At 39.3% G+C, this 15,843-nt stretch overlaps 1 protein-coding gene across 2 annotated transcripts in view; it reads right to left on the bottom strand.

The window, feature by feature from the left end:
- rorc (RAR-related orphan receptor C) overlaps positions 1-15,843 on the bottom strand; it is a 30,555-nt gene that overhangs the window by 4,543 nt on the left and 10,169 nt on the right. Inside the window, exons 1-2 of one of the 2 annotated variants that reach the window (XM_036538795.1) lie at positions 14,322-14,520; positions 278-363 (exon numbers count right to left, since the gene is read on the bottom strand). In XM_036538795.1, coding sequence (XP_036394688.1) covers positions 278-363; positions 14,322-14,328 — 93 coding nt within the window. In that variant the 5' untranslated portion in view covers positions 14,329-14,520. Of the gene's footprint in view, positions 1-277; positions 364-14,321; positions 14,521-15,843 lie in introns of those variants that run through there. The other variant, XM_036538794.1, reaches the window with a different exon arrangement.

Consider the following 15,843-nt stretch of genomic DNA (forward strand, 5'->3'; position numbering starts at 1 on the left):
TTTGAAAGGGATTCTCATTATGCTGTCAGGGTGGTTTGGCAGATAAGATCTGAATATTGCCGTTTTGCATTCCATGTGAAGCACTGCTGTTGTATTCCTAAAAAAATATACTTAACCTAAACTTGAACTACAAGTATCCAACAGTATAACCGAATAATATCTAAAATATAATGTATATGTGTTATATGGGTGTGTAGTAAAGAAATAAATATTATCCTGAGTAGCTGTTGGGGGTGTAGTACTGTGTTGTTGGCTCAGGGAAGGGTTACACTCTCACCTTGCATCCCTCACAGGTGATGACTCCATAATGCACACCTGATGACTTGTCACCACAGATCTTGCAGGGAATTACCTCGATTTGAGCTACACAGAACACAAACACAGACACACGCCAGGATAAAAGAGGCTGCTGTTCAACAATTGTCCAGTAGAGGGAGATACGCTTCCCTCCTGTTTATGTCCCTATTGATGCATTTGGACATACTGACAGCTTTTCACAGCACATGAAGAAGAAGGAAGGCCAGGACAGAAATCGATGCATCGGCCACTGACTTCAGAAAACACTACAGTGGCGCTGATTGAACATAGCCATATGTAAGTCGAATAAACTGGAACGTGCACGCACGCACACACACATGCATGAAACGCACGCTCACTCACACAAACATTGCGTAACAGAATGTAGGGATAATCTGTTATAGCCACAGATGGTAATCCTACTCTAACTGAGCGGGGGGGTGGGGGGGGGGGGGTTGAGTGAGAACAGAAAAGTAGAGAAGGAAAGCAGGATTGAGAAAGAGAAGGAAGGAAAAGGAAGGAGGTTATGTAAGGAGAAGCAAATGCTGACGAGAGAAGGAAGCTAAGGAACATTAAAATGACAGACAGATGAAGCAAAAAGTACATTCAAATAAAAAAATAAGTTTAAGTGATGAGAAAGAGATACATAAGGGAAGGGGGGAGGTGTCTGTGTATGTGACTCTGTATGTGTGTGTGTATGTGTGTGTGTGTGTGTGTGTGTGTATGTGTGTGTGTATGAGGATATGTCAGTAAATCTAACCTGTTGATTTCTTGTAAACTTGGGTCTGTGAATGTGGCTGTGTGGTCAAATGTGACTGTCCCATCATAAACCAAGCTCCTGAGGCCTTATCACCACATATCTTGCAGATGCACACACAGAGACACACACACAAACCCACACACACACACGAACACACACGCACACGCTTTCTCAGAATATTCTCACACAATTTGTTTTTTCTGCATGCAGAGTAATGCCATTGCAAATGTAGTCTCACTGATTCAGTTTTATATCAAAAGGAATTCATATCATTCAATCATGATTCGTAGTTCAATGTATTCATGCAAAGGCATGATATTCATATTTTATCATTTATAAACATGAAGTTGAGACAAATGATTTGTGTTTCAAAAGGACCAAGTATGCGTGACGCTTGTTCTATCTCGCCAGACAGTGTTCTTTCATTCCAATGCCTGCAACAGAGTGAGCATGGACATAATAAGCTCTTCATGGTTTCTTGTAGTCACTGAATTAAAACAGGTCTGCATCCTCTTGCTACCATAATGATGTGGTGTCTATGGGTGTTTAAAAGCATGCTGCTCAAAGGGAGCATTTAAAACCAGTGAATGAGTCAATCCAGCAAGGAAACAACCAAATTAAACGTGATTGAGTATCAACACCCAACAGCAATGAAATTGTCTTGATAATGAAATGGGATGCAAAATAACAAAAAAATGACAGCAAAATCTCAAAATTATTCAAAACATGATAGAAAATAGTGAAACAGTAGGTACTCAGTTACTACTCTCAATAATCATTTATAATCAATAATCAATCAATATCCATTTTTTGTAACAATATCACGTGTAGTCACGACCACTGGTCTCTATACTCTCGTGTTAATCTCATGACAGTCCGCAGCAAGGGGTCATAAGAAGTTCCAGAGAGGGGGGAACTGTGAGAGAAAAAGAGATGAAGAATATATTCTTTCAAGATCATTGTGTGTACAGGCCAGTAGCCAAATCAAAAATAACACTGAATGCCTGAACAAAGAGTGATGAGAGAAAGGAGTGGGGGAATATTTGAGACTGGAGAGCGGGGAAGGACGTGAAGGTGTCAACCTCAGGGTCTTTTTAAGTGGTTTACTAACTACTCTTTCGTTCTGACTTTCCCTCTTTCAAGCTCTCTCTCTCTTTCTTTCCCTATCTCTTTCTCACTCACAAAAGACAGGGCTGCCAGTAATATGCTCTTTCATCTCTTCTACAGTTGCCAGGAATCCCCATCCCCCCACACCCCCCCGTCTCTCTCTCTCTCTCTCTCTCGCTGTCTCTCTCTCTCTCTGTGTATGTATGTGTTGAGTGTGCGCTTGCCTTTGCGTGTGTATGTATATGTATATATATGTATATATGTACATATACATATGTATAAATGACACATGACTGCATTAAATACTGGGATATGGAAAGACATTCCAAAGTTACAGAGCCCAAATAACACTCATTAAAAAACATTTTACATTTACAATATATTTTTTCCTTCCGCTGTGCGATTCTTACAACCTTTTAAACAACTAGGCACCCAAATTTACCTCTCCTTTTTCCACACTCATTCCATCCCAAGTCATTAACATATATCAATTCAGACTTCTTGGCAAGCACTTTACAAAAGCTTAGTTATAGACTCCTCACATACTAACATTTTCCTCATTATCCTTTTTTTCCCACGCATTGCTTGTGCTTAAAAAAAGAACCATTGACAATTAGGATGGCATTCACATATTCCAGGATTTAAAACTCACTATAAATCACCAGGTTCTTGCAAGACAAAAGCATTTGTTTTACAGTATGACACCTGCCCACCCCATGTAACACTTACATTTACACGATTGTACAATCCTCATTTTAAATATCAAGATGCACGCACTTCTTGAGAAGCTGAATGTCTATTCCACTGCCAAAAATCCCAATAAGACCCAGTGTGTACCATAGGGATATCAGATTTCATTGGACAATGTCACAATTATTTACTCAAAGGAAAAACATATGGGAAAGTACATTATTTAATAAGGATTATTAAAGATTATGAACAGTATTTTCCCAAAAGTCATACATCTATGTTTGGTTCATGGCTTCATTGCCCTCAAGCTCATTCCTCCTCGCTACCTTGAGAACATAGGCCCACCATCACTCCTCTACATCTTTGTGTGATCTTTTTCTTTTCTCTGTCACTGTGTGCAAATAATTTCATGCTGTGTTACCTATTGTCATTAGATTACATTAGATTAGATTCAACTTTACTGTCATTGTGCAGAGTACAGGTACAAAGCCAGTGAAACGCAGTTCATGAACAGTAAATTAATTTTCTGATTTCTAATCAGTACACTGAACGATCACAACCATCAGTCTGTTGTTTTCTTGATAAAATACGTGGATAAAATTGAGAGCAAAACATACCTCCTCCCATAAATTCTCTTCAATCCAAGAGGAAGTCACACGCAAACACATACAGACACAAACACTGCTGCAAACACCTATGCATATATATATATATATATATATATATATATATATATATATATAATATATACAGCTTTGATCAAAGGCATCCTAAATCTGTGGGTTTACCATTCTTTGTGTCTTATTCTTTGTATATGCAATTACTGTGTCAGTATGCCAATGCATCTGTGTCACTATGTCAATTTATGTGCCCTCGTTTTTGACACCAGAAGGAAGTCCCAGATCACACTTGAGAATATTAGCCTTTTGAGAACTAAGCACAGCTTAAGATTGTTTTGGATGCCATGCTGGCTGTAATATGGCATGGCTGATTTAGCCCAAAAATATTCCAGTTCCATACACGTGAACAGTCAGGGAACATGGGACAAGTTCTGTTATTATATGTGACTGAGAGACTGAGTGTGTGTACAGCAAAACCTTTAGCACCATGTTGAGCATATGAATGAGTGAGGGAGTGTGCGAGTGAGGGGATCAGTGAGTGGCTGACAGTGACTGAGTGTTCCTGAGTGTATAGTGAAAGGTTGTGGGTCAGATTGGTTTCCTGTTGTTTGTGGGTGAGAATCAGAACTGAAATACCTGAGAGCTGAGACCACTGACATTCTCTCCAGCCCCCTCCCTTCTCTCTCTCTCTTCCCCTTTATACACAGTTGCTCTCTCTCTCTCTCTCTCTCTCTCTCTCTCTCTCACACACACACACACACACACAGCGTGCCTATTTCAAGCTCCCTCCTGCTCTTTCTTCATCCACTTCTGTGAGATACTGGGAATGAATTTTAGCTTTCTGCTCCATGTGCAAATCCACCTATGGAAATCCCTCCTTGTTCCATTCACAACGTCAGTGTGTCTGTGTAAGAAGAGGGGGTTTCAGTGTTGACGTACGAAAGCCAATGTTCTGAAAGCGCCCTTGTTGTTTTCATATTTAGCTTCTGATCTCTATTTGGGTGATTTAAAATTAACCTTGCTCTTTGCAGTTTCAAATACAGGACAATTAAAAGTCAAGTCTCTCTGACCCCCCCCCCCCCCCCCCCCTCTCTGTGGTTGGAAACCTTGCTTACCGATATCAAGCAGCGACGTTTCCAGCATACAGACACACAAGCACATACACACACGCACGCACGCACGCACGCTCCTCTACACACACAAGCACACTCACACAAACACACTCACAGACAAGCTAACTCACTAATACTTACAACGTGCACACATCATACTAAATCAGGCACTGTGTAAACTCAATGACATTCTAAGCACACTGAGGGAGAGAAACACATAGCCGCATAATATATCCTTACACACACACACACATACACACACATACACACACACACACACACACACACACACAAACACACACACACACAAACACACACTCACACACACACACACACACAAATATATGTAGCTTTGATGTTCATTGGTTCTCTTCAATCAGCATTTTTTTTTCAACGCTTGGAAATAACTCCCCCACAACATTGAATGAAAAATGAGTGGGCTACCTTTAGACTAACGACTTCAGATCTCTCCTTCCTCATCTTTGGTCCAAGATTTGAAGTATTATATTCTGCACTGAATTTATATCAGATAATGGCCCTTTACTGAAATAAATAAATAAATAAACTAACAAATGCACATGTCAATTGATAAGGACACACCAAAGGTATACACTTTATACAACACACATGTTGGGTGACAATAACTCTGCATACTATAGTACAGAACCTTCAGCCACCAGCTGTACCCATACATTCAGATGCAGCAGCAGGAGAGAAACAGGGAATGAAATATTTTTCTCTAACATGCAGCTGCAGCTACAAGTGATCCTACATTACCTCCATCTACACTGTAACCCTGCACACTTCATATCAGTGGCAACATAAGGGTGGTTGAGAAACCAGACAGTAACCTGCAGGGCAATGAGGCAGAATAGCCTGGTAGTGCTGAGATTAAAAATGGAAATTGTAAATTTGCTGATGTAGATCTGGTGGAAGTGTGCCATACATGGGAGACTTTTCTAGGTTAACACCCCAGTCCCACACTGACACCACAAACCCCACTGACACACAGACTCCCAGAATAGGTCAGGTGGATATATTCAACATGTCTGTGTGATTACACTTGTACACACAGACATACACACCTATCACACATACATTTCAGAACAACATTCACAGACACAAACATGCATACACACACACACACACACACAGACAAACACTCATCCTGACTTTTTGCCCACCAAGAGATCTATGACACAGACGTGCAAAGCAGTGACGCACATCATTATGTCAACAAAACCACAAACATTAACACTTTCTCTGCCATTTCAGTGTCTGTGTCTTCATTAATATTTCACCTTCTCCAAACAGACAGAGACGGAGGAACAGAAAGAAAGAAGAATGAAAAGGAGAGGAAAGGAAGAAAGCAGAAAGAGATGAGGAAAGCCTGAAGACAAAGCGCGTGAGAGGGATGGGGGCGATGACGTGGATACGAGAGGAAGAAGGGGCAGTGAAAAGCTGGAGAACGAAAACAAAGGGAGGTCAATTCAGCATCTTTGAGCGAAACTCAACGCTGTTTGGAACGCCCCAGTAACTGCCTACTCCATCTCTCTCCCTCTATCTCTAACCCAAACCACATGCTGATAGAGGACAAATATTTCTCTCCTTTTTCCTCCGCCTCGCTTTTTCTCTGTCCTCTCAAACCACATGCTGATACAGACAAAAAACTTTGAATCTCACTGATTATCTCTCCTACTCTCTTTCTCTATTGCTCTCCCTCTGTCTATCTCCCTCTCCAACCAAAACCGCACACCAAAAGAGAGCAGACGCAGAGATATCTCCAATCGAAAGAAAAAAAAAACAGTGAATCACTGGTTAGTTCAGTAGCTGATACGAGATGAGGGTGATACTGTGTCTACTATCTAGCAATCTCTCTGTTGTCTTCCTGTTCTCTCCTCCTTCATAACTGTAATTAACGTGCACATTAAATTCTACCTGAAAACTAAACGTAAATGATAATATGTTCTGCATATGCTCATATTCGAATCCACATGTACACCTTAGACTTAGGTGCATGTATGCATCATATAAAAAAAACAAATGAAGCCATATGAATCTACAGCGGTGCTCTATCTGTGTGACTCAAACACATGACATTAAAGTTTACTGTTGTTCTGCACCTACAAAGTTGGTATTTTTGTAGTATAACTGTAGTACCCATTTGCAAGGATTGATAGTAGTTAATCAGTAATTGATCGGTAGTATCAATTGTTAAGGTTTACATTATAGTTGTCCTATACAGTAATTTATACCATAAAAGTCTAACAAAGCTGACAAATTTGGAGTATTGACATAGCACCCATTTGCAGTAGAACCAATAATAAATAGTATCAATTGCACATTACTTTTTAGTTGGGCAGTATCTGATACAGTTATCTTACAATCAAAGACAGTAATCTGTTTCATAAAAGTCTTGATGCCAGTGATGCCGTGAGAACAAGCCGTGTCAGCTGAATCAGCAGTAACAGTCTGTTTCAATATCTACATGGTAACCATACCTATCTATCTATATCTGTGCCAATGACTGTACATCATTGCTGCCATGTCCCCAATTTGGCCTTATCAAGATCAAACAACCCTCTTTCTTAGTCATATTGCCAAAGTTATATTTAATAATTTATACTGAGGAAATGAAAAACAGTTCTTTCTGTTTAATCCACCTTTAGTGGATTTAGGATCATTTTGTGAAATGTGCCTCACCTCTACACTGGGCAAATGCTTCCTAGTCATCTCCCAATATTTACCAATGATGACACCTGCATCTTCCTTACTGAGTTAGAAAAGCTGCCTCAACTCAGCCCATCTGATGTGAACAGACTGGCAGAATCAAATGAGATATTCAAAGCTAAGAGGGAAAGAGAGAGATGGAGAGATCTAAAATGATTCAGTGACAGCGATAAATGCTACTGTGTTATGCAACCCTGGTCCACAGATAGACTGATAATCTCTCTCGCTCACCCTTTCCCTTTCTCTCTCTCTCTCTCTCTCTCTGGCACTCACACTCCCACAGTAAATACCTGGCTGCCAATACGAGCACACAGACAGGCCCAGGGGGGGGAGGGAACGTTCACAACAGGAGGAAAAACCGTTAGAGAATGGCAGAGTGCAGAAGGTTAGAAGAGACGCAACAAGATTAAACTAATCACAGTCAAATGACTATGCTGCCACCAAGTTATGGTTTCCAATATATCTGGGAAGTGTAGTGCACATTTCTAAGAAGGCACATTAACAGTGTATTGCGCTGAATTCATGCAAGCTTTTGTGACACCGCTACAGTATTTTTTTTATCCCATTGAGGCATCCAACTAAGACAGAGAAAGACGGGAACTTATGGGAAGGGATGGGGGCAGTGAAAGACAGGAGCAGAGATGATGAAGAAGCAAAGAGAACGTGTTAGACTGAGTTTCCGGAAGCCATTGGCAGGTAACTGCATGAGTTGAGTACACAGGAACAAACCCGCGGTTACAAATAAAACAATGACCAAGTGATGATTGTGACAGACAGAACTTTTTTTTTGAAAAAAAAAAAAAAAAGTCATGGGGTAAAAGAGGTTTGTATAATTCAGCAGTTTTTGTGTGTTCAAAATTCCCCCAGTCAGCACTTTGCACAGTAAACTGTTGAAAAACCTCAATCTTTCATAGACGGAAATGCTCTTTAACTACAGCACAGAGCTCAGACGTGTCAAAGACAACAACAGTTTAACCAAACAACACTAACTTGTTAGAATCTGCACAGGTAGCAGACAGAAAAAAAGTTCAAACAGTAATACCTAAGGCCAAGACCTAACACCTAGTATTTTAGCTGAGGTTTCACTTATGCTCAGTGAAACAAATGCACCGTGACTAATTCACAGCTATGACTAGCTAATTTCAAATTACAACATTTAGATATGCATTGATAGTCTTCCTACATCTCCGTTTTTAAACTCAGTTTTTAGTGTAGGCCCTTAACATTTGTGCTGTGGTATACACAGATAAAGGGCAAAACATTCACATAGAGGCAGTACATGAAGACTGTCACAATGAGCAAACATGACAAGCTCGGAAGCAAGCAAACATATTCATGCACACAAACACACTCAGACACACACCCACACACACACAGAATTACCACATCTAAACACTCTCTAATTTGGGTATGAATTCAATGACTTATTTGCAATTTGTAATACAGTGGTTAAGCTGAATTGATGAATAGACCGAAACACATAATTCTAACGGGTTGTTACACATTACATAAAAAAATTGATCAACAGATTCATATGAACTCTAGCATTTTTAGAAAATGACCTTTTTTGGATGGTTAATCAAAACTGGCAAGAACTGACAAATAGAGAAATAAATGTTTATTTATTTTTAATTGACAAATTAATTTGTACATGAAATAACAATGCGTAAATTACTACAGTAACAGTTACTTAAATTAAGACAAGGAACTGAAACCTATGCTGAATTGTAAAAATAAAGATATATGCTGGACTGTAAGAATAAAGATCATTTGCCAACATATTGTCATGAAAAAGCATGGACTGGAATAACAGTATCATAAGCATGGACTGAATTGCACCAGATTCAAACCTGCAAAAAGAACCTCTGAAGAACTCCTTTGCCCCTGAATTTATAAATTTAAATATCCTTACAGAGGGTTAGCCATTGGTGATTAGTGGATCACTCAAGGTTTGTAACAGCTCTGTAAAGTACTTCTCAAGAAAAGCAGGGAAGATAGCAGGAGAACAAAACAAGGCTCCCAGTTCAACTTCCCGAAACTGTTAGCTTGAAATGAACGACTGATTGCAGGGTGGGCGAGAGAGCAGAGGCGTGTGGAGAAACTTAAAAAAGACAGAAAGAATTCTGAATGCATACAGTCTCTTTGATTTATGTGGGATTTTTTGTGAATGTGGGAATTATGATTTTAGTTTCTTGACTTTGAAGTAAGTGAAAGTTTAAAGGTGACTACACTGGTGACTACAAAGTGCTTTGAAGTGAAAAACTAAAATCAAAACAACAATCCCCCCCAAAGTGCCAAAACACTTACCTGAAACATGCTGCTTGTATTAACTAAAAAAAATCTTAGCTTTCATCATAAAGGTACTAGCGTGTAGATAAATTCATAAAACCTGATATTATATGTGTGTGCACAGAGTTGCTTGGTGTTCAGTCAGGTACCAGGTAAACTGACAGAGTCATTTCAGATTCACATAAATTTGGATTTATTTGGTAATCAAATTGCCTGAACGGATACCATTATAAAGATACACAGTCTGGCACCTTAAAACAATCCATAAAAAATAAAGTGTAGAAAAGGAAAAAAAAAGAAGTATTTCCAGCGGCAGTAGTAGCCTAATCTCCAGCAACAAAAGTAGTAAGTGCAATTTGCGGTAATTGTATCATCTTAAAACATCTTACACAGCCACACAGCTAGAACAATGAACATGTCCAGTGTCCAGTGTCCAAACGGTCAAATTAAATCACGTTTATCCACATTTAACAAAGAGCACAAAATCGAGATGCTCTGCAAAGGGCGACTCCATCACACAGTGTGCAATCACTGTTACCTTGACGGCTACGCAATCCTCCTGTGATCAAGTTCGCCTTTAAATTCAACAAGTGTCCATTTGCTCAATGATTGCGGCTCCTTCATGTGACTGTTAAACGTTGTGTGAATAACAAAAAAAAAACAAAAAAAACGCAACATTAAATTACATTCATCAGTTAAAGTCAGATGCAACCGTTGTTATGTATGTTAGTTAAAATGGTATTTAAAGGGAAGGTTTGAGGATCATGGTCAGGACCTCTGGCATTTTCAGCAACAGAGATGCTCATTTATTATGCTGACATTCCGCGCGCAGGTGTACGCGTACTGCGACACAACTGCCTTCAGCTGGGCTACTGTAACCACAACTCAACAGAATGACTTACAGGGTTGAAGCGCTCTGTCCTCACTGACACAATACTAAAAGGCTAATATCGCTACCAGGATCTTAAAACACCATTCATGCTCATGCACCCTGCTGGAGCGCGTCCCTGCCGCTCAGCCGGTTCGGCAGCCACCGTGTCCCCCCCATTGCCATTATCACTGCAGTCAGCTGCATCAGTTTCCTGCTGTGCCTCCCGCACAGGGAACAGCCGACCGCAGCCAAAAGCAGCCGTGCAGCTGGTACCCCGACCTGCGCAAACCGAACTGGTGCAGGGTCGAAGCTGTGGTTGCACAGCTCCTCTCCAGCAAAACTTAAAGCGCACTCTTCCTAAACGTATTGTTTGTAAATATATTCTTACATCTTTTCCCCCCTGCAATACACACTCTCTCTCTGCCTGTCACAGACCTGAGTGCTGTATAAGCCGGCTATCTCGCTGCGCAATACGAGTGCCTCGGCATCTCTTCGAAGATAACTTCCTGCTAAGCATGAACATATCGCTTATTGCATTGCTTCTGTCCCTCCAAGAAATGACACGCTTGATAATAAGTGCTTTGAGATGTTACACTCAGTAACTTGTAACAAACTCAAATGCCGTTACACTGAAAACTACCACGCAATTGAAGGCACGCAGTTGTTTCACGAACCCGTGCAATGATTTAAATAGCAGCTAGTGGTCAATTCAGTTGTTTTTCTAGGTCTCAATTCGTGTTCATAACAAAGGTGTAAAAGTGTAAACATGTAAAATGAAACCATGGGCATAGCTAAGGGATGCATGATGGTAGATATTGTTAGGAATGACAGTGATCAACCACACTTTTACGATTTTAAATGTAATAATACTGCTATTAAAAAACATTTCAGAACTGAGTCATAAACTACTTCATCAAATACTATGTGAATGAACATGCCCGAACATGGGATCATTGCCATTAGCACTTCACTTCACAAGGTGGTTTTAAGAACTAGTGATGTGGGGGGCAAGCAAGTGGAATTTTTTTTCTGTTTTTGATACAGGTTTTGAAACTATCAAAAAAGATATCAAAGACAAAATACGTAGTCATCTCAAAGTAATAACCTTCACCACAATCATGAGACATGCACCAGGGTAGAAATAAACTAATCCGTTATCCAAATGAGCTTGGTGCATTTTTCCGTACACTTACACCAAAATAATATGAGACATACCACAATTATAATATTACATTATACTTATAAATGATTAACAAGAACTTAATAAAGAAGTATGCTGTTATTTTTTTGTAGAACACAAAATAACTCAGTGAATGAAAATAGACTAGAGAAAGAGTGAATGAGGAAAATGAAGAACAAAAAGAAATCATCAGAAAATTCTGAATACCAGACACAGCTGTATACACTGAATTTATGGAAAGGGTGTTAGCAAATGACAAAACTGTCAGTGTTTGATGGTAATAAATGTTCATACATCTGAACAATTTGAATGCAATATACACATGCACATACACACACAAAAACACACATACAGTCACACATACATAGAAATTAAAAGCTACATCAAAGTTACACAAAATTTAATTTTGATTTACAAAAAATACAAAAAATGCTGTCCCTATTATTTAAGAGCTTTTTGCATAGGGGGACAACCGGATCCATGAATTGTGGAATGTGCCGACTCTTCGGAATCAGAATCTTTACAGATGTCATTAACTACAATACAAACGGCATCCAATACAATTGTGAACATATTACATCATATTGTTGACTACCTTCTGAAAAGGCTAACATACCAAATATTTTAGAAAACCGAAAACCGTCTTGGAATAGACAAAAAATTAATGAGCTTTTAATTTTTAGTACTTAATCCCTTCTCTTCTCCAAAATGAAGGTTCATGAATGGCATAGCTAATTAATAGTTAATCAATTAATAGCTAATAATTAATAGTTAGTCGAACATATATGCTCTGGTTAATATTACTATTATAATTAGTAAAAGCTGTATAATTAAAAAACTTAATTGAATAATCCACAATTAAAACTGCAATAGATTTCTTATTAAGAGAGCAGAAGTCCATTTTAAAAAGAAAAAGAGAGAGAGATGAACAAACAGGGCCAAAGAAAGGGAAATAGCAGGGTTTCTAACCCAAAGGTTGTTGTTTTAACCCTGAGGTGGGGCGCTGCTGTTTTATTATCATATCCAACAGTGCAGAAGGATAATGTAAAACTGCAAACCATGTAGGTAGCTCTGGATAAGAGCAATATACTGTAATGGTTCATGGCAGACGGTGACACAAGAGAACAAACCTGACCTTGCCATTACAAACCATTTCACTTTACTGTCATACAGGGTTTACACAATAGAATTCTCTGGAACACAGCAGAGCAGCTCTCTCATGAACCTGCTCCTTTTCATTAGACATGAATACATCTTTACCATATTTTCTCTATGATAGTGAATATATAATATTTCAGAACAGGAAATTTGGACAATAAACCATTCCTACATACTGAATATACTACATTACTACAACTGAGACTAGTTATGGCCTGATACAGGAAGGCTGTCAATGTTTTATTATGGAGAATATGCTTTGATCACGCACCAGAATGGATAACCACTGGAAGTGATTCAATTAGTTGTGAAGTTTATCTAAAAGGAGTTACCTTTGATCGAAACAGCCTACTGGACACAGCAATACCAGCTTTATCATCCGTGTTGATCATTAAATAATAAACTAGTAAAGCACCTTGTTAGACACATTTTTAAATCAATATTTAGCAGGGCGCTTCTAGAACTGTTCTGGTAGAGTGGAATCACTCAATGAACAATTCAAAGCTTATTGGTATCTAAACATTTAACAGGCTTTTAAGTATATTTTAAACATTACCAGAGTGTGAAGGCTCTTAGTGGAACCAGTATCCAAAGGGCTTGTTCCAACCCCACCCACTTCAGGAGGACCACGTCATGCAGCGCAGATTCCATCCAAATACTTTAAAATCTTGACCCAAAACTAAAACGACTACTACTAATTTAAGGTGATTTATATTATGGCAACTTGCGACACAAACTCCAAGGACTCTGCCCTGCATCCTCACATTATCACACGTATTCATAATTGACCTGATGCAGATATAACAAAATCACGAAGCAGAATTGTCACGCTCTGTTCACAAGGTGACATTTTAATACTCTCTGAATCGGTTTAAATGCAACGCTGTTGATGTCAGTATATAATTCATGAATTTGGATACGACTGAATGTTACTGTCCTTTCCTGACACAGAAACGTTATTGTACCAATTTTTTAACTCACAAAATGCGCGTATTTGATAAGGAAAAGGGTGTGAGAGGACATAAGATCAATACCATTCATCTTTGAGATTATGGATCGGTCACATTTATCTTGTCTCAACTGATATTAAAGTTTCATTTAAATAATAACCAAAAGAGAAACCATTTGGTCCCAAAACCCATCAACACAGGGTATGAAAAAAATGCTCTGAGCAAGACAAACAGAAAGTGATACAAACAAACAACCAACTGGCAGGATAGAACTATTAAAGATGTACACATTTACCATTACCAGATAATCTCATGAATGTGTTGGTTTGGGACAGCTGCAACTTTGTATGAATATGTTAAGAGAAAAATAGTTCCTGAATAGGTAGTTTCTGGACAGATAAGCACAGCTTTGGTCTGTTTCCGGCTCTGCAGACTGAACATACAGAGACCCAAGCAATGATCAAAGTTGTAAAATTTCAGTAATTAGTGTCATACAGAACAGTAATAATGTATACATATACACATGATAAGAGAGAGCAATAAACCAAGACTCCTACCTCTCATTTCTTCAGTTTAATATCTTCTTCAGTCTTCTGGTCCTTTTTGGGCACCCCAGCCTTTTTTGCTGTTTCTCTCACTCTCTCTCACCAAAAAAAAAAATCTGACTGTTATATTGCTCAGAATGAACTCTCTTCTGCCTCTGCCTCACCTTTCTGTCCGTCTCTCCACATCAGTGTAAGAGGGCCTGTCCCTTACCACACGCACACACACCCTGTTCAGGCGCTTTTTGATCCTCAGCTCGCCCCCTTCTCTGACTCGATTTCCTTCTCTGCTGTCTTTGCACCTGAGAGTACGAGTTTTAGAGAAACCACACTTAACCAATCTAACACCTGTCTCCCCCCATCTTCCCCGCGTTTTCTCTCTTTCCCTCCCCTCTCAACACCTGACTGTGATGCAGAGACAAAAGCTACTGAGACACCCCTCTCTCTTTCCCTTTTTCACTCAGTCGCCCCGCAAAGCCATGGGGAACCACTGGGATACAAAACACACCCCTGTGACTGACTGACGCCCCTCTTAGCCAACAGTGGGAATGTGAAGGGGCGATTCAGAGCCAGCCAAGAGAACCTGAAATTCTTTACATTCTTCACTTAAATTTAGGCAGATATGTTTAAATATAAGTTAAACACAGTATCATTTATTGTTCTGTATATCAGCTCAGGTCCAGCTGTCAAAAACTATCTGTGTCCAATGGGACTACATGACAGAAAGCATTCTTACTGCATTAGAGCTGAACATAGAGACTTGCATGTCATACTTCCAGTTATAGTCAGTTGCTAATTGCTAATCATTATTTTCAAATATTAGTATACTGTAGATCAGCGTTTCCCAAACCTCTCCTGGAGGACCCTTGTTCTGCATGTTTTAGATCTGTCCCTGCTCCAACACAGCTGATTTAAATGATCAAGTCGTCATGAACTCCTGAAGCTGCTTAATAACAAACTGATCATTTAAATCAGCTGTGTTGGAGCAGGGAGAGATCTAAAACATGCAGGACAAGGGGTCCTCCAGGAGAGGTTTGAGAAACGCTGCTATAAATGAAACAAGTCCACCTCTCACTGGGCACAAACATCAAAGGAAAACCTTTACACAAAACATTAGAACATTTGCTCAAAAAGCATCTCTAAGTTCACATTCTGCCTAAATACCAATTATATCGATGCATTCATCTAGAAACACAGCTTATGGGAGTAAAAAAATGTGCAAGGAAACAGCTGCAAGATAACTATTTGTTTGATGGCACGAGAGAAAATTGCGTATATGCACTTCCAAAAAAAACTCAACACAGGTGCAAACACTCACCCACTACCACATGTTGGTAGATACATGCCGCCTGTTTTAACCAAACTCTAAGCATATATGACTACCACACAGATATAGAGAAAAGAGCACACATTCACTCACACACACACACGCACACCCTTGCATGCACACACACATAGAAACATGCATATACTCATGGTCAAACGCTCATTTGAATATTTTATTTTAATACACAGTAAAAAGTAAATGGAATGAAAC

Source organism: Megalops cyprinoides, chromosome 10 (genome assembly GCF_013368585.1).
Source record: "Megalops cyprinoides isolate fMegCyp1 chromosome 10, fMegCyp1.pri, whole genome shotgun sequence".
NCBI lineage: Eukaryota > Metazoa > Chordata > Actinopteri > Elopiformes > Megalopidae > Megalops > Megalops cyprinoides.